Source organism: Vanellus vanellus (assembly GCF_965231255.1).
Source record: "Vanellus vanellus genome assembly, chromosome: 3".
In the NCBI taxonomy this organism is placed as follows: domain Eukaryota; kingdom Metazoa; phylum Chordata; class Aves; order Charadriiformes; family Charadriidae; genus Vanellus; species Vanellus vanellus.
The window spans coordinates 37,575,457-37,598,018 of record NC_138907.1 but is presented as its reverse complement, the minus strand read 5'-3'; the positions used below and the strand labels follow the sequence as shown (position 1 = coordinate 37,598,018).

Below are 22,562 nucleotides of genomic sequence, written 5' to 3'. Positions count from 1 at the left end.
GCTAGATATCATATGTGGGGGAAAAAAGCTTGTCGTATGAATAAGTGGAAGCTAGCATGTGATAATGAAACATTCCAGGTGGGAAAACAGGTCTGGAAGGTAATAGTTGCAGGCATTTCCAGGGCTGACAACTAACATGAGCTGAACTTGCTTTAATTAAATGTTCATAATCTATGGCTAAAAACTCGCAGTGTGTTATAGGCTTTAAAACATTTATTTATCTGCCTTGTGGTTTTGCTTTGTGTGAGTAAAATATTCTTTATATAACAAGTGGAAAGGAGGTGGTTCCTTGCAAAATAACTTCCAGTTAAAACTATTGATTATCCAGTGTATTCAGCAACAGTTGAAAAGTAGGAAGCTACCGATATGAAGATGTAAGGAAGCGAACAGTGAAGGTAATAGCTGTAAATTGGAAGGTGATAGGTAGGACATTAACTTATGAATATTGTTTCATTAGAGGAAAAGAATTATGGCTGCTGGAAAGTAAAACAAGAACATAAAGGGTGAAGTTAAAAGTTTTGATTTAGTGCTGGAAATCTTTTGACATCTGCTAAATGACTCATGACGAAAATGATTAAATTACAGTCCCTTTGTTCATAGGATAGAATATGCAATCTTGAGATTGAGAGCAACATTAGCTCTTAATTAAAAGGTAGCTGAGAAGAAACTTTTTGATTTAGCATTATTTTGTTGGTCCTTAATATGAGGTTCCTTTTATCTCCTCACTGAGTGTCTCATACCGATTCCTGTCGAGATGTGGGATTACAGAGTTGGATGAGTAATGCAATTTGATATGGTAATTCTTTTGTTTCTCGAATAGATAGAAGGCGATAATCCTGTAAATGTATTTTAGGGAATGGCATTATATTACATTCATGCTCCTTCAATCCTACTTTTGTTATTTTAAAAAGGCTGTGTAACAAAGACAACAGAAAAAGCAGAGTCTGGTTTACCTTATGAATTAAATAAATATCAGTATTTCCCCTTCAGTGATAATTTAACTGAAATGTTAAATTGGGTTAATCCTTTTAAATAAAGTACGTGAATTTGTAATGTGGTTTGATAAAACAGTGACATCTGAGTTTCCTGGCTTTTTCTCAAATTTATATAGGAAATACTTTATGTATTCATCTTATGCAGGCATTTGAAAATATGTGAAAGAAGGAGGAACTAGGTACCAGGGTGCTTTCCACTGTTTAAACTCTGGAAATGGGTCTGCAGCTCAAAGTTCAGTGGTAGTGGAAGATCAAACGTTGATAAGGTGTTCTAGAAAAGGAATTAAGTATGTTGGAAAGTATTTTGTAGTTGTGAGAATGACGGTATATTTGCATTTAGAACACAGTCTCGATTGTGTATTCTTCTTTAAAAAGATGCTGTAGACTTAGAAGGGTTTCAAAGGTGAGGTAAGTTGCTAAAAAGAACTTGCATTAGACTATCAGAAAAGTGGTATTTAGGATGAATATGCTAAAATATTGAGAAAATAACAAGGAAGTAAATTAATTTGCTGCTTTGAAACTTTACACACAAATACAGAGGATACATTTAAACAGACCTATGAGAAATTAAAAAAACTGTTTAAAGGGGAGTTTTTCACTCATCACAGAATTAGATTGTGAAGTTCACTGCTACAGGTATAAGAAACTGTCTTCACTATTGGATTAATGTGACACCTTCATGGAGGATCATTCTTCTGTACATGCCTATTGAGAGATACTTAAAACTTCCTTTGGGGAACCTGCTGCTGAATTCTGTCAAAAATAGATTTCTGGAGTAGACAAATAATAGTTGTAATTCGGTACGGCGGTATTTGTCATATGCAACATGCAGACTACAAAAGAGTACTGCAGACTAACTGGTTTTGTACTAGATCTTAAACTGGATGAGCAGAATATTACTTAGTCTTTCAGAAGGCTTGCTCCTTTGAATGTCTCATTCAGTCCATGCTTTGCATGACACCTATAGGAATACTCAGACATAAAACAACACCCCAAACCTCTCCCTGTTTTGCACTGGGCTACATATTCTCCAATCCAGAAAGCAGGCATGAGCGATTTTGTTTTTAATGTTACATTTGCTAACAGTTTTTTTTTTTTTTTTCCTTGGAGTTGTTGGATAAATTTTCATTATATTTTATTTACCTGAGTTATTTTACAATTAGCTGAAAATTCTTCACTGTTCCTTCTTAAATCATAACCACAAGTTCTCTTCTGTCCGTCTTCCTCTTCTGTCCATCTTTCCTCCCAAAATCACTGCCTTTCTGTGTTGCTTGTTCTGGAAAGCTGGTGTGCCATTATGCGTACATGGAATATGTTATAAGTGTATTATGCTTGCCTCAGGGAGATATGGCCTTCAGGGATATTACTGTAAAAAAAATTCAAAGAATTAAATATACTTGTACCAATCCTTCATTTATTTTAAAATGGTTTTCTGCACAATACTCAATGTGTAGCATGTTATTTGATTTAAAATACCTTTTTGTAATTTAGATGTTAGAAAAACATCTAACCAATATTTATAACAGCATACTCGGTTTCTTAGTGTTCTGTTATACAATTAAATAATCGCAGGCTATCAAAGTTACTACTCTTCAAAAAATTATTTACTGATAAATTGAGAAGATCAGGAAGCACAGTTATTCTTAAAATGTATACAAATTGACAATTGTGTGATTAGTTTTATTTGAATTGCTGTTTGGTTTGAACTATTTTTTGCAAACCGTAGTCTATCAAACTATGGCACTGATCATTGAGGAGTACTTATTATCTTAAGTTTACACTTTCAGTGTAAACCAAAGTTGGCTTCAAAAGGAAAATATGACTCATTAAAAGAAAGCTGTACCCATTTTGCACAGCGCAGGCTTCTGAGTATCTATCTGGTAAGAAGCACTTCTCATACTGTATAAATTATCAAATATATTTTAAAAAGATAATTTGAAGCTAGTATTTTGAGTGTCCTGCATGTCACTGTTGTACCACTGGAAAGTGACATTAACACTTAGAAACTGAGAAGGCCAACTTAAGAGATTGTAAGGTATTTACTATTGTGCTTTCATACACTTCACTGATGGGTATATCTGGTTTTAGTGATTCCTCCCACCTGCCCATTCCTTTTTTTTCTAGAAATGAGTAACTGGTATTTGTAGTAATATGTAAACAGTACTGTAATGAAGGTAATAGGGAATCTTTTCACTGCTACTTTTATTTGAACATGGATTTGCCCTCTCTTATCAATTGGCTTTTAACGTGTTCTTCGCAAAATAAATGTGGTTAACTGTGGCTTGAAAGACTTTTACTTCGGAAATTCATGTGGGTGTCAACTAATGCAAAATAAGTTGTTCTTGTTAAAAAAATTGTGCACAGATGGAAAAGGCACTGGGTAATGCTGCCTGCTTCATCTGAATTTTCTCTTAACACTGGGTCATTGTCGTCTTTGTTCCTGACAGTAACAGCTGGGATGAGCATGTCTTTGAACTGGTTCTACCAAAAGCCTGTATGGTTGGACACGTGGACTTCAAATTTGTTTTGAATTCGAACATCACAAACATTCCCCAGATTCAAGTGACTTTACTGAAAAATAAAGCTCCGGGCTTAGGGAAAGTCAATGGTAAGAAAGAACTTAAGGCATCTTTTAGAATATTAATTCTTTTCTCAAACTCATTATTCTATGTGATGTGTATTAGAAGAATTGCTTGAGATCGTGTAAATATTTCGAGTTTACTTATTTCCATTTTATTCTGTTTCTCAGCATCACGGTCTTGTTTTCACTTACTGTGTTTGAATGTAAATTGGGGAAACAAACTGGATAAACAGTTTCAAAGTCCTGAATTTTATGCAAATAAAAGTGCATAGCTCAAAAAGGTTGAACTGAATTATTCTGTACTGCTTGAATCCTACAATCATTAAAAAAAAATGCTGTCACTTGTAAATCATCCTAGAGATTGACTGATGAAACAAATGGTGCTCTTTTAAGTTCTTGATATATTTTTAAAAATTATAATAAATTATTCTAAGTTACAGAAGGAAATTATTTGCCAGTGCCTCTTGGATGCATAAGAGAAAATAGCAAGGCTTTTTTTGATGACAGTAGATAAAACCTGGCTTCCTTGGCAATTCTGTCATCATCTGGCTCATTAACTGAGCTACGCGAAAGCTGCAGCATGATTTCACCCTTTGTTCCTTGGAGCTTTGACAGGGTGGACCAAAGTTATGAATGCTCTGCCTTGGGAAGGCTCCTAGCTGGACTCTGCATCTTACTAGCTCTCAGGGAACCTGTGAGGGGGTAGCGTAATCGAAAAGTCGCTTTGATGTGGAAGAGTTGGTGCCTCCACTGGGATTTTCCTGTGGTGAGCATGTTCATTGCATGTCCTGCTGCCTGGTCTGCTAGGGACAGGAGGAGTTACATGCAGCACTTTGTTTTACTGAGGCATTGATTGGTTATCTTTATCTGGCCATCTCTTTTTGAAAAGCTTCTAGGAACTTGGTATTTCAGAGAAATCTTGCTGTTGAATATTATGAAGTTGGCTGCTGCATATAAAATGTGTTTGGGACAGCAGCAACCATAATTTTAAAAGCTCTTCTTTTTTTCCCCTTTTCTATTTTTTTTTTTTATGCTAAGTAAGAGCACCCCAGTTAAACAAGGGTAACAGAGCTGTAAATTTTAAAAAGGAATACAGGCATACCAAATATCATTGACATGGTTTCATACAACATCTCACTCTAGCATCTCCCAGTGTTTAACAAGAAAAAAAAGTGTACTGGGATACTTTTATAAACAAATCCTATAAATTGGTGGTTAACCAAATGCATTCTTTTAGGATACAATATGGTTTAACAGTTTTGGCAGAAGTGCTGGCTGTGACTGCAGGACAGCAGTCAACAGATGTTCTTGCAGGTTCTTCCTTTGTTTAATTCTTGAAGCAAAACCTTAGTTTTAACATGTGGCAGAATTTTCCTCTGTCAAATCAAAAAATAGAACAGATAGTCCATGTTGCTCTTCTGAATGGAACTTGCTTTGTTTTTGGCATGAATTTTAGCATTCAGTCCATTTGCAGATCTGGATGTCAGAATTAATCTGAAAATCTTCGCCTGTGAAACAAAACAGTAAAAGAAACGCTATACTCTTTTCCTTAATGTTTCAGTTTTAAATATTGCTGAGCAAACAGTTCCATGAGTTGGTAATTCTTTGACATGGGATTTGACTGTGAAATAAATGGCCAGAGCTTTTTGTGGATGCTTTACATTGCAGCATACTGAACATAAGACATGACAGAGCTCTTCCAGAAAGTGGCATTTCACTTCCTTACCTGCAGTGTGGTGGAATTTGCTTTTTTCTGTTATAGATAGGGTGGAGAAAGCATGGAGTGGACTGCCAGGGTATACGCAGGAAGTCTGGAAAGGTCTGGGGGATGTGAGAATGCCTGCAAGGCAACCTTGGGAAGGCCTTTGTTTCTTCTTAGTTTGGTAGAACTGGGGACCCTCAACTAACTGACATCCTTTCAAGTGTTATGGCATTGCAGTTGCTTCCTAGCCTTTTTCAATTTCTTGGATGTTGGGATAGGGCATTAATGACATTTGCCTTTTTTTGTTTCCTACGCGCTCTTGAGTGAAAGAATGCTAATGATTTCGGTGTAAAGGAAGGCAAATCTGGATAATTTATATCTGTGTTGGATATTAACCAAAATGCCCTAATCCCAGGGGAAAGTAATATTCAGGATTGTTTGGTGGCTGTTGAAAAGGTATCAAATCTTCAGACTGAAATTCAGTTAACTTCCCCCCCACCCTTCCCTTCTCTGCCTCCATAGGGTGAGGAAGGAACTGAAATTTTAAGACAAGACCTAAGGAAGATCTGTAGGGGAGAGTTTATTCAGTTGTTTTTTGTACAACAGGAACCCTGGAACCAGTTAAATGTGTAGTGTGTAATAATAGGAAGTCCAGAGGCATAATTCTTCTGGTTTGGAACTAATGTTTTTGATCTGGCAGTTAATTTGCTGTATATGCTTCTTGTTCATTTGCTTGCATGTCCTCTTCATCTATGATTCATGAGAACCGTTTAATTAAAAGAAAGAGCTGTACTCAAGTGTTATCAAAATAATATCTGATGTTCAGCAGGAGCAATGCAGTTATTTTCAGTTTAAATTATCAAACTTTCAATACTGGAATCTAATTACTTAGGTGTAATCTGCAGTTGATTATTAGGAGAAAATAAGTTGGACAGTGTTAAAGTAAAGCAGGCTATTTACAGGTCATGCGAAGAAATATTTTTTAGCCGTTTGCTGCAAGTTCAGTTGAAATCCTAATATGAAAAACATGCCTATATTAGAAATAGCGTTTTGGGCAGAAAGGTGATAAATTTGCTACGAACACTACTGCTTCTGTTTTCTGTGAGCCTTAAGCAATGTTTATGAAATCTTGCTAATATTTTTATTTCCAGAAGCAGCAGTAGATAGACAGATCACATTTCCTTTATCTCCAGCTCATAATATTGAAGTGGAGAGAAATGGAAAACCAGGACTGGTTGAATTTAGTGAAGAAATGCAGTATATGGATGTAGAGGAACCACAATGTAAGTTTCATTTATCTTGTTATACCTTGTTTAAAATATGAGCTTGCTCTTTTTTTTTTTCTTTCTTTTTTTAATGATATACTGGAATTTCTCTGCAAAATTTTCTCAACCATTTAAAATAGACTGATTTCTCAGCCCTGTTCAGTGTTGCCTCTCTCACTGGTCTGTTTACTGTATGAGTTGAAAGTTTAACACAAACACACCAAGAAAAAAAAGTTCTGGAGACTTTTAGTGCTTAAAAGCAGATTAGTATTTATTTGAGCTTAGAAATAAAGTAGACTGAGCCGGCACATTTCTAACTTAAACCCTGTTCCAGCAGTATTTTACTTGGTTTCCTTAGCTACTTTTATTAAAAGTTTTCTTTGCATACATGTCTTTTGTAGAGACTGCTGCTGTAAACCAAGAAATATAAACAGCTGCTAAAGAATTCATAACTAGTCATCTTAATTTTTCAGCTGTATAGACTTCCTGTGCCTGTTTTTGTAACCTTTTCTGTTTAACCAGTACTCTTCCACAAGATCTGTTAGAGAGACTCTGAAAGGCAATCAGATTAGATGTGAGTGAGGAGAGCTACAGACTTAAGAATTGATAGTTGGAGTGCATCAGTTCCAGAACTATGACTTTTTTTCTTTGTCCTTTCAACAGTCTTACTTTACACCTTCTGTCCTTTCATGTGATCAGGCTTATCTGGAGCATGACTCTAAAGGTCCCTCCCAACCCAAACCATTATATGATTCTATGACTCCAAGAACGGTGTTGCAAAGGATGAAGGGGGATCAGAGGGGTTATAAAAGAAAGGAAGGAGGTTTTTCATGCTGAGAAGGAGGCAGAAGATGAGTGAACGATAATTTCAATATACAGTGGGAGAAACAAATTAGTTGGGGTTTGGTTTTTTTGTTTGTTTTAAACAGTGCTGTCCTGCTTCAGAAAAGACCCAGTGAGAGTTATGGATCAAAATATATTGATTCATCATTTCATCAGTTGTGCATTTTTTGGCTATGAGCCAGTCATCATACATGTTATCCATATACTATAACTGAAAATGCTTTGAAAACTTAACTTTATTGATTTCACTGGAAAATGGCTAAAAGTGTACCTCAAGTGATTGTTAGTTTTTTGATGTAGAGTTTATATTTAGTGATTTAGTATTTGGTGATCAGAGTTTGACATGATGTATTTTTAACCCATGCAAATGATCAGATTTTGGGACTTACACATGAGTAATTCAGGTCCATGTTACTCATGTATTTTAAGGTCTTAGATTGTGTCCGTTCCTGGAGGAACACAAAGAAGATATACTTTGCGGTCCAGTATGGCTGGCTACTGGACTTGATCTATCAGGACATGCTGGAATGTTGACACTAACAAGCCCAAAGCTTGTTAAAGGTAAGCCAGTTTATTATGCTACTCACATGAAGTATACGTGGCTAAAGTTTATCTTATGCTTCTGTAGTCAGACTTTGGTTGGTATTTATTTTCACGTTGACGAATTTGGCTGTATAACGCAATAGTGAGCTACCTTTTCAAAGTGATGCTAAAGTACTGTAATTAATGTAGTTGAGCTCTGCTTGTATACTATATCTGTGACGTTGAGATGTGTTTACAACTTGCCCTAGTAAACTATGCAAATTCTTCACCACCCCCCTTTTTTTTTCCACTTATAGGCATGGCTGGTGGCAAGTACCGTTCATTTTTAATTCATGTTAAAGCAGTGAATGACAGAGGAACCGAAGAAATCTGCAATGGTGGCATTAGACCAGTTGTTAGAATACCATCTCTAAAACCTCAGACTAACAAGGGCCATTCCCTTGCTTCCTTGTTGGCAAAAGTTGCAGCAGGCAAGGTAACGAATAGCCAAGAAAGATGTTTGTGTTGAAGTTGTAGAATTGGTATGATTTATGTAATCTGAATATGAGATAACTGTTAGGAGAATTAAGATCCATTAAAAATGACTTTTGTAAGGGTTGACACTAACACCTTCAAGAATCAGAGTTCAGCATCTCTAAGTTGTTTCTTCTTTGCAAAGTTAGTTGAAAAGGTCTGTTGCCCATTCTGAGCACTTGTTTTTGAAATTTCTGTTTCCACTAGTGTTTTCAGTAGCTGCTGTAGCTCATCCTTTTACAAAGATTTTTATCTCTGTGTGTGTATTTTACTGTTGATAGTTGTAGTTGTAAGATTGGATGATACAGTGTATGTCTTGTGGACATTATTAGAATGGTTAGAACATAATAAATTACAAGACATTAAATTTTATGTTCTGTATTAAAGCAATTAGTGAATAAAAGCAGTCTATTTTAGTACAGTGCTCAAACTTAGCGAGAGATTTTACTGAACTGTATGCATTTCACTGAACAAGGTATACAAATGAAGCAGTCAAAAGCAATGAGATTTACGATTATTTTTTTTTTCCCAAAAAAAATCAGGAAAAGCCATCTAGCAAAATTGAAGCCACTAATTCTTCAAGAAAATCAGATAATCTGAGAGGCTGTGATTTACTTCAAGAAGTCTCTGTAACAATTCGAAGATTTAAAAAAACTTCCATTTCAAAGGAAAGGTTAGTAGGTGTTTTTTTTAATTCTAAAAAATATTAGCTTTAGTTATATTTCTCATAAAATACTTAGTTCTCAGAGTAGCTCAGGTCAAACCACTGTTTCAAGTTGTCATTTCATAAGCGTATTTGATGTGGAAAATCCTGTAAATTGTGAGTTTGAGAGCACTGTGCTGTGCATGTTGTGGTAGAATAACAACATGCAGGAAACTGTATGTTGAGTGATTATTTGCCTGACTTGAAAAGGCAAATGTAAATAAGTTTTCTTGGTAAATTAGATAAATTATTTGCACGGATTTTTTTTTTAAAGGAAACATATTTCCTTTCTGTTTCACATGTTGTCTTTTTCCTTACAGTGGAGAGTATATTATTTGCCAAACAGTTAGAATCAAAATTAACTATCTTACTAAAAAAACTGGTTAAAGTCTTTATGGATTGGTACTACAGGCCTAAATATGAATAATATAGTATTTAATTTGTATTACCAGCTGCTACCTGACAATGGTGGCACTGGCTATAATGGGCTTAAAAAGGTCAAAGAGGCTGCAAAGAGGTATGTACAAACAGTTGCCAAAGTGTGTTGTAGATGATGAAAGTTTGTTTAGGTTTAGAAGTTACTAGACAAATTAATAGGAAAAAAATATTCCCTGAAGGTTACTAAATATACAGTAGCCTAGGAAGTTCTGTGAGCAGAAAATAGGAAGATTGGAAGTGTGTGCACGGAAAGTAACGTACATGCTTGCGGACTAGTTTTACCCTCATCTAGTCATCTTTTTTCTGCCGCTTCTAAGACAGGGTACAAAGCTGGAGGGACATGTTAATGGGAGAACGGCCATATTGGATAATTCCGTTTTTGTTTCCCTCCCCTCTTCCCTAGAGTTCAACGATGTGCCATGTTACAGTTTTCAGAGTTCCATGAGAAGCTGCTCACCACTCTTTGCAAGAAAACAGATGATGGTATGACTACAGAACATGCTCAGAGTCTTGTGCTAGACACGCTTTGTTGGCTGGCTGGAGTGTATTCAAATGGACCTGGCAGGTAAGAGAGAAATAGTGTTTAAATTAGCGTGGCTATTTTTCAATATCACCTCTGTTGAAAAAATAAAGTTTTATATGTAACCTGTTTTTACAGCTCAAAGGAAGGAAACGACAGCTTGCTTTCTAAAACACGTAAATGTGTCTCTGATATAATACGTGTTTGCTTCTTTGAAGCTGGACGGAGCATAGCTCACAAATGTGCACGATTTCTTGCGCTATGCATCAGGTCAGTGCTAATTATTTCTATATATTTCTTTTTATGTATTTGTGTTTTATATGTATTTGGGGGTTTTGCATGCAGTCTGAATCGTATATACATGTTTGTTATTGTTTAACATTGAATTTATAAAGCAACAAGATCTGGAAGAGCTGCTGAAGAAAAATGTGTTAGGGTATGACTGCAAAGAACATCAGTCTTTCCACTTCATCTTCTGGAGGAGATTTCGTGTTTCATTCTTACTTTGTTAAATGTTAAAGTGTCTATGTGTTTCTTTCTAGCAATGGCAGGTGTGACCCGAGTCAGCAGGGGTTTGGATCAGTTCTTCTAAAAGCTTTGCTTGACAATATGCCTCTTTTGCCTGCTGCTGCGACAGGTGGTACGTATACAATGTTTGTTGTCAGAAAAATACACAGTACATTTGTTGTTTGGCATGTTTTGTTGGACTCTCTTGTGAAATAAGAATTAGGTAATTGTTCCATTGGTATAAACTGCTTCTTGGAGTGGTCTGGTCAGGTGGTGTCCAAGTGTGAAGTACACATTTGTAGATAATGGAATTTTAAGCAAATTAGCTTGCTTAAAACAGAGTGTTAAGGCACTGTCATTTTTTGGAGAGCTTAAGTAAGTTTTACAAGAATTTCCAAAGGTGTTCAGCAACCATAGATTCTGTTGGCATAAGTGAGAGTCAGGATTTTCTGTTATTTCTGAAAATTAGGAGAGTTATTCCAGGAATCCTGGCTATCCAAGTGATGTCCAACTACTTCTGTTACTTCTGCATCAAAAGGAAACTTTTAACTAAATTAAATTCCTTCCTCATCTACATTGCAGAGTAATGGTATCTTAGCACCTTGTTGAAGCCCTTTCAGTGCCAGGTAGAATGGGAAGATGACTTCAGCACTCGTATTTGGGGTGGCAAGACCGGCTTTGTGTTTTTCACAGTATGATGTTGTTGAATTGGATCTAGCTTGGCATCATCAAGAGTTCTTACAGGAAAATTAGTTTGCAGTCCAAAATGCTTGTTGCGCTACCACCCAGATAGAAACATTTGACACGCTACTATTGAGGGAGTGAAATGCACAGAGGGAGGAGGAGGAGGAATCTGAGGTTTGGGTTTCCATACAGAACCACTGCACTGTGCTCTCAGAATTGATCTGTAAGGAAACAGTGCCTCCAGCAAATACAGAATAAGTACACAGCAGCCAAAACCAGAGTATGAGAGGAGAAGGGTTCGATCTAGAGTAAGGCTTGGCTCTGAAGGGATTGGGACCCCTAGCCTAGCACCTTAGTGTCTCAAGAGCATTTTGAATTGTTGTGCTTTGTAGAAGTAGTGGGAAGAAGCAATGAAAGAAGTATGTGCGAAGCTGTCTCTTGGGAATCTTTCTTCTTCAATTATGAATTAGTTGATAAGAGAATTTGAAGTACTTGTGGAAACTAATGATTACAGGATGATTCTAAATTGAAGTCTCTTAAAAAAAGGGGAGGGGGAGAATGCTTCCTAGTCTGTATTTAGTAACCATTTTTATCACTTCCATTGATTATGCTTCAGAGTATGCTTTCTGAGTGGAAAATTCACATCATGTTTTACCTGATTTTTTTTTTTTTTTTTTTAATGCAGGATCTGTGTATTGGTATTTTGTATTGCTGAATTATGTAAAGGATGAAGATTTGGCAGGATGTAGTACAGCTTGTGCATCATTGCTAACTGCTGTGTCCCGACAGTTGCAGGATCGCCTAACACCTATGGAAGCATTACTTCAAACAAGGTACTAATAAATGTGGTTGTTGTAAACTTAATAAAAGCAAACATACGAACTGTCTAATGCCATCCTCTGATGTTCTGAAAAAGGTTGGCCGTTTAAAAAAAGATGCGTTTTGGTGTAGTTGTTTGAGCAAGGATTAACTTGATACAGCTCTAGGAAATAGTTTTGACTTGTCCAAGTTTAAGGTGAATTAAATTGCTACCTTGCAATTTACAGTACACTTTAAATCAGCAAATGTGTGTGTAATGTTTGAAGTCCATGCAATCCTTACATTACTGTTTATTGTTTTTAGCATAAGGATTAACAAAGCATGTCTTAATTTTGAGTATGGGAGGGAATCAAATATACTGAATAATTTCAGTTCTGTGTAATGCTACACAAAATTGTAGTCTCTCTATAAGCTGACCGTACATTTAATGTGTTGCTACTAAAGGTCAGATTGTAAGTGTAGAGACCTGGAGTAATTTACTGGGAATGTAGGTTCTTATTATAAATTATATATCAATGTAATTTCAGACTGTGATGTTGCATCTTTTACATATTGAACTGATTGGCCATTTGACTTTGAACTTACATGATACCTAAAGGAAATCTCTAGTGGTTCGGTTTTGCAGCAGTTTCCAAAGCCATATTACGATGATGGGTACATGCTGCTGTTAGACAGCTCTTTCAGTTACGATTTCTGGGCAAGAGTTTTCCTCCAAGTCAAGCAAGATCAAGCTAGAAGAGGTTTGGTAGAGGTTAGTTCAGAATCCTCAGATCAAATTGAAAATTTAGTAAGCTAACTTTGGAGGGGGGGGTGGGGTGTTGTTTGGTTTTGTTTGTTTGTTTGTGTTTTGGTGTTTTTTGTTCTCTCTTCTTTCTTTTTTTTTTTTTTTTTTTTTTTTTCTTTTGTTAAAGGACTATCATGCCAAAATACTAGATAAAAACTTCTCTCGGGTGTTATACTTGCATCCCTATTGTGCCCTCTCCTGCATTCCTCTTCTCAGTTGTTATTTCACCATCTCTAATCTTTGCAGCTGATTAGAAGACTTAACCCAGCAATAGAAATGGTGAATGGATAATGAAGGATTTTGAAAAATATACAAAATTAACTGGAAAAATAAAAGGTTTTGTGTTTTCATGTTGAATTTTCTTTAGAAACCCAAGCGGAGGAGACAAAAGTGAAAATTCCACTTGACATGAGAATAGCACCTTTCTGTAGGCATTGACTCGTTCCTTCATACAGATTGTTTCAAAGTACCTCCTTTAAACAGCTTATCTGAAATAGAAGGTTTTTTCCTTTCCAGTTGCCCACTTTTGAGTTTGGCACATGTGACATTTCAGATCACTTAGTGAACACAGCTGTCTGCATCTCATGGGATGCTTTCTGAAGTGAGTCCCTGTTCTTGACATCCTTCAAGCTTAGGTTTTCGGAACGTTTCTAGGTGATGTTTTAGTGATTTCCTTCTTGAAGCTAAATATGCTTTCTCTTTTAACTCAGTATCCCCACAATCAGATAAGAATAGCAGCAGATACATCTGTCTAATCCTGTATTTGATTACTAAAGCTCACTCTCTAGCAAGGACTGACTACTTCTTGACCTAGTTTACGAATTTAGACAGAATTTACTGGCCTTTCCTTTATATGTCTACATATCAAGAGAATACTGTCAATTCCCTTTTTTTTAAATGTAAAAAGTAAGTATTAATATATTTTTTTAAAAAGAGAAATTTGCAGGCAGCCATTGCTTTACTCTTTCCCTTCTCTCTCCCTGAGTTCTATTTTATCATATTTGTGTGCATTTGCAGAGTTTCTAGTATTGTTTTTTAGTTCTTTGTCATTGTTCCCAGGTACAGTAGGCTAACATTTGTTAATTGAATAAAAGCAGATGTCTAATTAAAGGAGCTGCACATTCATGTTGTCTTAAGGCAGAGTAGTACTCATTTTACTATCATGTGCCACAATAAAGCAAGTAAAACTTGCAGGGGTTAGGCCAGATGGGTGTATTACATGACTTGCAGTTCAGAGAACAACAAAAACGGGATTTCAGACAGTATTTTAGGCTGTCCTACAGCAAAGCAGGTTGATTTGTCTCTAGCAAATCTGATGACTTTCTCCAGCCTGTTCTTGAAACCACCTGATTAAAGTAGTGGTGGAATTTAATTATTCTAGATATTTTAAGCTATTACATGGCTTAATTATTCTTAACATTAACACTTGAACTGTCTCCTTGTGCCCACTGAAATCTCTCCTACTGCAACTAAAGCCTTTTAATGTTTGTGTCCTGTCCACTTTGTCAATAAAGAGATAATTATTTAATTCTTAACAAATTTTGGATGTCTAGAGGATGTTTGTGTCTTGATTGTATTCTCCAGATCTGTAGTCATTCTTAAAGCATTTCCTTGAGCTGTTTTCTTTGATCCTCATCTTCCTTGAATTGCGGTACACAAAATTGTAAACATTCCAGTTGAGATCTCCGATGAGTGAAGCAGAAGAGGTATTTCACATAGCTTATATTCATTACTGCATAGATGAGTAGGGTGATGAGTTTTTTATGTGACATTGTTGATTCATTCTTTGTGTTTTATTGTAACTTCTATATCCTTTTCTGAAAAGTGTTGCTAATGCAGCTGTGAACCTGATAATTCATGCTGAAGGATCAGTAAAAGGCACTATGCTTATGGAAATAAATCTTGGTTAGACAGAATATATTTAACTCTCTGCAAGACATTCAAATTCAAATCCTATTCTACAAAGCTCTTGTAACCCCTTTCTGTGTTTTATCACCTGCTTACTTAATAAACTCTTCACTTAATCATGCAAGTAATCAGTGTTCATGTTGAGCTGACTTAATTTATTGAGTTTGTAAATCTGAGGCTGGGAAGGTACCCTTACTGAATTTTGCCCGAGCATTTTTGTGTGTTTCAGTAACCACTTTACAGTAGCATGTTGTCTTGCTTTGCTCATGAGAAAAGGCCATGCAGCAAACATGTCAATCTAGCTAGATGTGCAGTATGCACTGTTTCTGTGTAGGCACATGCTTGTAGAGAGCAACCTAGATTCATCTAATATGTGTTGTTCTTAGTTATAAATTTCTCATCTTAAATTTGCTACCTTGTAGGTGCTTGTAAGTAACTTGGTTGGGGAATGTATGTTAAATGGGTTGATCAGTAATTCTCAGATTTTCTTTCCCCTCTCTCTCCTTTTTTTTTTTTTTTTCTTCTTTTTAAGATCAGTAGCAATTCTTGCCATGTTGTGTAATGTCGTTTTCTTACTGGTTGCAGTCTTAGTATTGTGTGGCAAAAAGCAATGAGCCCAGCCAACATGGAAGCATTTTAACATTCAGAGAAGTCTAGAACCTGTTCTACCTTGTTGCTGGTGTAGTATTCATGTAGACATTTATCCTTTTGTGATTACTTGATTAAAAAAGACATCTAAACACTCCAGCCTTTTCAACGTTACCTGTTGGGGGCTTTCCTCGCCTACTAAAGAACAGAGAAGCTGCTTGGAGCAGAGGGAAAAGGGGGTGGAGGAACTGCCTGTCGCTGCTGGTGTGTTCATTGAAATATTTCATATTTGTTCTGGCTCTTGCCAGTCAAAGCGTGAAGTGTTATATATTTCTCACTTTTGTACCTACACAGATGCATTCTTTCTTTCTACTCCTGCTTAATAATTTGACCTGATTTCCATTCTTTTTTCTTCTTGTCAGTTGCTTATAATAGGTATTGGTACACAAAAAAACAAATGCTGACTTTGTTATTACTTTGGATTTTCCTTTTTCTTGGCTTATAAAACCCTAATTGATTTGGGACCACCTTGCTACCTGAGTGATTGTATTATTTTTTCCCCCTGCAATACTGCCGGAGTAGGAGTAATGAGATTTTCTTCTGTTGAGATATCTAAAGTACTCCCAAGTGTTGATTGATATCCCTAGCAGCATTTCCTTTTTTCTTCTTACTTCAGCTGGAAGAACAAGCTGAAGTGGAATTTCTTTTGCCGTTTTAGAAAACGGCATTGTGTTTTCATTGACTTCAGATAATTATCTGATTTACCATGTGCAGGCATGCATATTGCTGTGGCTAATAGTCTAAGGCTTGTAGTTCTAGTTTCCATGTCTGAGTGTGATTATATGTCATGTTTCCAGGACGGTATTACATCTTCAAAACTATTTAGTAACAAAGATTTACTTATTTAGCATCATAAGCTGTTTGAAAAGGTCATCTAAGAAATTACTTTAATGAAATATAAGTAAATGGTGATTTCTAACATATGTCAATTGAATGAGAAGAATAGTTTGGATTATAATAAATCCTGATGATGAAGTACTTGGCCTTTTTCTGTAAATAATTTTACATAAATTCATATTGTTTGAATAGTGCTGTTTGTCTTATTCTCTTTGTAGATATGGATTATATAGTTCACCTTTTGATCCTGTTCTGTTTGATTTGGAAATAAGTGGCTCTTCTTGTAAAAATGTATACAACAGCAGCATTGGAGTACAGTCAGATGAAATTGATTTGTCTGATGTTCTATCAGGTACGTATGTTTAACAGTAACCTATTGTGGAAGAATTGGTAATTCTCTCCACTATACTGTTTTCCTCTAGTGAAGACGTGGTTTTATGCTTTCCGTCTGTTTTATAGCTGTACATAATGAAGTTCAAGATATTCTCTTGCTTCATGAGATCTCTTACATTTCCTGTAGCCCTTAGGGCAAGAAAAAAGCCTCTTTCTGGAATCTGTTCTTTTCTTATCCTGTAGAAGATCTAAGAAAAGGCTAGAGATTAAACAGAAAGGCTGCTGTCATTCATTGGGGCAGAGTCATCTAGGAAACATCTGTCACTTCTGTTGAGCGGCTTCCTTGAGATATGTTGTTATTCATTTAGACTAGCAGCCGTCTCATAGGCAGAGAAACCTAAATGGATTTTTCTGAAGTTGGAAGCTGCCATATGGCACTCACCTACTTAAATATTATGGTTTTAATGAGATACTTTTTCTGTTTCAGAGGCATTAAAATAACTTAAAAGCATATTTGTACCTATCATCTCAGGTTAGTTCGTAAGTGAATCTTTAGGCAATAGAATGTCCTAAGAATGAGATAATTTTTACCTGTCAGGAAATTCTTTTCATAGCAAGCGTATTTGTCAGTCATAGTGACTCCTTTCCTTTTCTTGTACGCTCTTGTCCATCTCCTTCCCATCCCTCCCTCTATACAACACTGTGAATTTGTTAGTGTATTGAATAATAGTCTAGTTCTTATACTAACCTGGTGCATGATCTTAGTCGGTCTGTTATTTTCTTTCTCTTCCTTTTCAGTAGCAGCAATGTATTTTTGCAAGCTAATTTTCTCACAGTGTAGAAAGAATAGAGCATCCCTGTGTAATTCATTCGTGGAATTAAGAAGGCTACACTATGCTTCTGCTGTCACATTTCAAAGTTTGACTTACTAAGATACTCTGGTCAGATGTGGCAGCATTATCCATTTTAAAATATATTTTCATTTATACTGTGGATGCGATAGTGTTAAGGTGTTTGTTCCACAACGTGAAGTAATAAAATATGTGGATTACATTTAGTAGGGCCTTTCAACTCTTCTGACTTGAAATGTTGCTATCAAGAAAACATAAGCTGATTGTGCAGATACTTATTTCTTTTTCAGGAAATGGGAAAATAAGTAGCTGTGCAGCTGCTGAAGGTAGTTTTACTTCCCTTACTGGACTTCTGGAAGTTGAACCTCTGCACTTTACCTGTGTTTCAACAAGTGATGGAACTAGAATAGAAAGGGACGATGCAAGTACGTTTACTGGTATATACAATTTTTCATTTTTTCTACTTAGCATAGTTCCACAATATGGTATTTTTAGTTGGACACAATGAGCGCTGTTTGAGAAGCAGATTGCCTGTAGTTTTAGAAGTGTTGAAATGCTGTTTTTTTTAAATAGTTACTATATGTGAAGTTAAACTTCTTAGAGCTTAACAAACTGGATTCCAAATTTATTAATTTGAATCAATTTGTTTCTGTTGGAGAGTATAACATACAAGCTTGCATCTTTACCTTGCAGCCTTATGTGGTGAAAGAATTCCAGGGCATTACGTGGCTTTTCTGTAAGGAAAACGTTGCTTGTGTGATGAGTGTGTGTAGTCTACAAACTATATATTAATTCAAGAAGATGTTGCTTTGTAGGGAGAACTGGATAAAAGATCTTTCTCTTGTTTTTACATTGCTCTTAACAATTAGTAAGGAATTAAATTAAAGGTGTGTTTTATCATTTCTTTTCTACATACATGTTTTTGGTTTGTTTGTTTGTTTCATGCCAGTGAGTACCTTTGGGGTTACCCCAGCAGTTGGTGGCCTCTCTTCTGGAACGGTTGGGGAAGCCTCGACAGCACTGAGTTCAGCAGCCCAGGTAGCTTTGCAGTCTCTCTCTCATGCAATGGCCTCAGCCGAGCAACAGCTCCAGGTGCTGCAAGAGAAACAGCAGCAGCTTTTGAAGCTTCAGCAACAGGTTGGAGGCTACTTGGCTATTTTTTAATGCTGTCTCTAAACTTCAAAAGCTGAGAAAGTAGTTGCAGAGCTAGTTGCCTTTTTTTTTTATTTATTTCCTTTTTTGTCGATAGTGTATTTAAGGAAGGAGCAGCTTAGCACTGAGTGTCACTCTTATTAAGCAAAATGCTGAGAGTGTCTCCTGTGCTGCTTTGGTCTTTCAGACTTGTTTTTTTGTGTATTTTGAGGGTGGGTTGGGAGTTTGTAATCAAAACTGAGTCTTAATGCACAAATATATCAGTCTGAAATTGAAAAAGCACGCTGAAATGAAAAGTCCAGTTGTCGACACAGGGAGGTACCAGTCATAAAGCCATTGTCAGTATGAAGCTTGGCTGTGTTGACTCTACTTTGCTGTTCAGTTGTAGGTTTTTTGTTATGTTTTGATTACTGTAATTAATTACTTAATTACTCACGTTCCTCAGCAAGTGAGGTCAAATTGAGTAAAGTTTCATTTTTCAGCTTCTAGTTGAACATCTAACTTGCCTATGTCAAAGATTACTTGGATTTATTAAATCCAGTTTTATATTGAAAGTTGAACTTGTGGTTCAATAGTGCTACCGTGTTCACAAGCAGTATTATCTGCTACATACACTGCTTTCATTTTCCCCACAGAAAGCTAAGCTGGAAGCAAAACTGCATCAGACAACAGCAGCGGCGGCAGCAGCAGCATCAGCAGTTGGTCCTGTCCACAACTCTGTGCCTTCTAATCCAGTAGCAGCCCCAGGGTTCTTCATCCATCCTTCAGATGTCATTCCACCCACACCAAAAACAACTCCTCTATTCATGACTCCACCTTTGACTCCACCTAATGAGGCAGTGTCTGCTGTTATTAATGCAGAGCTTGCTCAGCTTTTCCCTGGTTCAGTCATTGATCCCCCAACAGTTAACCTTGCAGCACATAATAAAAATACAAGCAAGTCTAGAACGGTAATTATTTTTCTTTGGTTTTATTATAAATACAAGATGCTGTAAGCCTTATCAGGATCTGATTTGTGCTTGAGTGCTAGTAAATATCTGTTTATTTGGATGAGATATGAAAACTATATCACTAAATTTAGACCATATGAAAAGGAAGACTTATGGAAGCAAGATAGAGTCTTTACGGTATCTCAAATGGTTTCTTCTAATTGGAGCTAGATTAACTGTATAAGGAGTTATTAATCCTTTGAACTTAGGAGTTAATATATTTTGATGGGTCATGCTCAAATCTAAATGTAGTGGGGTGTTGTCAAAATTGTACATCTTTAAATCATAAGAGGTTTTTTTACAGTCTTTTATAAAGAACAGTATAGATTTCAATGACTTAATTTTGCTGATGTTTTCCCACTCCTCAGAATCCACTTGGATCTGGTCTTGCTCTTGCAATATCTCATGCTTCACATTTTCTTCAGCCTCCACCTCATCAGTCAATTATTATAGAGCGAATGCACTCAGGTAAAAAAAGAATTCCTAATAATAATTTTAACACATTTTCTAATAAGAAGTGGAATATTTTCTAGGGTCTTAAGTAAGTTGCTTAGCTGCAGTCTCACTTAGCTTTCCAAAGAGAAGATATTTCTCAGTTTGCATTTCTGTTGTATCTGGTAGTTTAAGATTCTGCATTCAGTGATGTTCATCAAGTTGCAAAACCCTGGGGGCTGGGGGAATATGTTGGATCTCTGGACAGAACACCTGTTCTGAAATAATGCATAAAAGACGTAACAACTTAATTTAAGTCAAAGCCAGAATGTTTTTTTCAAAGGGTGCAAGCTGTAGTGAGAGATTCTGAGATTGCGCAGCTATTTTTTAACTTCAAACGTACCCCTTTTGAACAATAGATGAACAATGGCTTTATTGTTTGAGAAGTAACTTTTCTTTGCTGGTTAGCATGCGCTGGTATTTTAGGCAATCCTGTGTTTCTTACCCTAGGAGCAAGAAGATTTGTGACCTTAGATTTTGGAAGACCTATATTGCTGACGGATGTATTGATTCCCACTTGTGGAGATTTGGCTTCTTTGTCAATTGACATCTGGACTTTAGGAGAAGAGGTGGATGGAAGACGACTGGTAGTGGCTACTGACATTAGCACACACTCACTTATTTTACATGACTTGTTGCCACCCCCAGTTTGCAGGTTTATGAAGGTAAGAGGAGATAGAATGCATACTCTTATCTTTTAAACTCTTGATCTTTGTTAGTATCTGAACTTTCTCCTAAGTTCTCTTCAGACCAAACTTTACTTGGCTATAAATTTTTTATGAATTTTTGACTGTGTGTTTATTTTGCCTGTTTTGATGCAATTGTGTTACAGTATAGTTGCGTTCTTTTTCAGATCACTGTTATTGGTCGATATGGTAGCACAAATGCCAGAGCAAAAATTCCATTAGGATTTTATTATGGCCATACCTATATCTTACCCTTTGAAAATGAGCTGAAATTAATGCACGATCCCCTCAGAGGAGAAGGTGAAGCTGCAAATCAGCCAGAAATTGACCAGCATTTGGCAATGATGGTGGCATTGCAAGAAGACATACAATGCAGGTTAGAAGAAAAAAATATGTGTACTTACTAGTTATTTTAACTTAAAACAGTGGGATATCATAATGTTATAGATTTTTTTTTTTTCTTCCCATGATATTCTTCAGAGCAAAGAAAACCTTGCCTTTGTCGTAGAGTTGTTACAGTGAATATCTTTATAGCAGTAACAAAGACTAAACTGTAATTTTTTCCAATATCTGAGGGATGGACCAGAAGTTGTCTTCTGGCAGGATGACTGGTAAATGTATTACCATTTGCTAATGTCTATTGAATTGTGTGTTGGAATGTTTCCCTTTAGGTACAATTTGGCCTGTCATCGGTTAGAAATCCTTCTGCAGAGTATTGACCTGCCACCACTCAATAGTGCTAATAATGCCCAGTACTTTTTACGAAAGCCAGACAAGGCAGTAGAAGAAGATAGCAGAGTGTTTTCTGCTTACCAGGACTGCATTCAGCTACAGCTTCAACTCAACTTGGCTCACCATGCTGTTCAGAGGCTCAAAGTAGCTTTAGGTGCAAGCAGGAAAACACTGAAGGAGCAATCCGATCCCAAAGAGTTGATTCAGATGTCATCCACAGAACAGTTACGCACCATCATTAGATACTTACTGGATACTTTGCTTAGTTTGCTTCATTCTTCCAATGGTTAGTATTTTTTGAGGTTCTGATATTTTTGTCGTTTCAGTAGAAACAATTCGCAAGTGTTTCTATTTCTTGATTTGTACTTTCCCACTATAAAGCTTTTAAACTATGTTCAGATATGTTTTACTATGATTTTAGTAGCTGGTAACATACAGTGTGAAGTTTCACCTGTGGCAAAAAGCTGGCCTAACCACACTGTGCTCCCGAAAAGGATAGGAGAGGGTGTCAAGGTCCTTCTCCCTTTTCCGTAGTCCTGGCTGCATATTCCTTTGTTCAGATAGTCATCTGATGCTCCTGTGGGCTTATTCAGTTTGCTGAAGGAACAAAAGACTGCCCAGGCAGAATACTCATGTTGTTTTCATAGGTAGAATCAGCTTGTGGAAGGATCTGTGGGCATCGAAGCCTGTGCAACACTGGGGGATGGATTAGGCAGTTAGAAGTGGGGAGGAGAAACAGAATTGCTTCGGGGGCAGAGGTGGGGGTGGAAGTCATAAAACCAGTATCTCTACTGGTTTCTGTCATGATTTTTAATATCCAGTAAGGATTTTATTTCCTAAAGTTGCTATTGAAAGAGTTCTTGGAGAATGGAAATTGAGAAGTCTGAGTAGGATGAGTGGGAGTGAAGTTTTTTTCAAAAAAGGAAAAAAAAAAGGCAGAACATTGTTCTATTGATAGATAGGTGTGTCTGTCTTATAATTTTCTGTGCCGGTTTGTTCTTAAGCATAATGGTGGTTTGGTTTTGAACAAATAGCCT

The 22,562-nt window shown here is 36.4% G+C and overlaps 1 protein-coding gene across 1 annotated transcript in view; it reads left to right on the top strand.

Moving 5' to 3' along the window:
* The window catches only part of BIRC6 (baculoviral IAP repeat containing 6), a gene marked incomplete at its 5' end in the record, with an annotated part of 189,395 nt that overhangs the window by 43,038 nt on the left and 123,795 nt on the right, over positions 1-22,562 (top strand). The window contains 17 exon segments of the mRNA XM_082481945.1: positions 3,443-3,603; positions 6,430-6,561; positions 7,816-7,947; positions 8,226-8,404; positions 8,985-9,115; positions 9,987-10,148; positions 10,242-10,373; positions 10,646-10,743; positions 11,980-12,127; positions 16,509-16,642; positions 17,765-17,911; positions 18,424-18,611; positions 19,262-19,576; positions 19,984-20,083; positions 20,558-20,772; positions 20,961-21,169; positions 21,465-21,811. Coding sequence (XP_082338071.1) covers positions 3,443-3,603; positions 6,430-6,561; positions 7,816-7,947; positions 8,226-8,404; positions 8,985-9,115; positions 9,987-10,148; positions 10,242-10,373; positions 10,646-10,743; positions 11,980-12,127; positions 16,509-16,642; positions 17,765-17,911; positions 18,424-18,611; positions 19,262-19,576; positions 19,984-20,083; positions 20,558-20,772; positions 20,961-21,169; positions 21,465-21,811 — 2,930 coding nt within the window.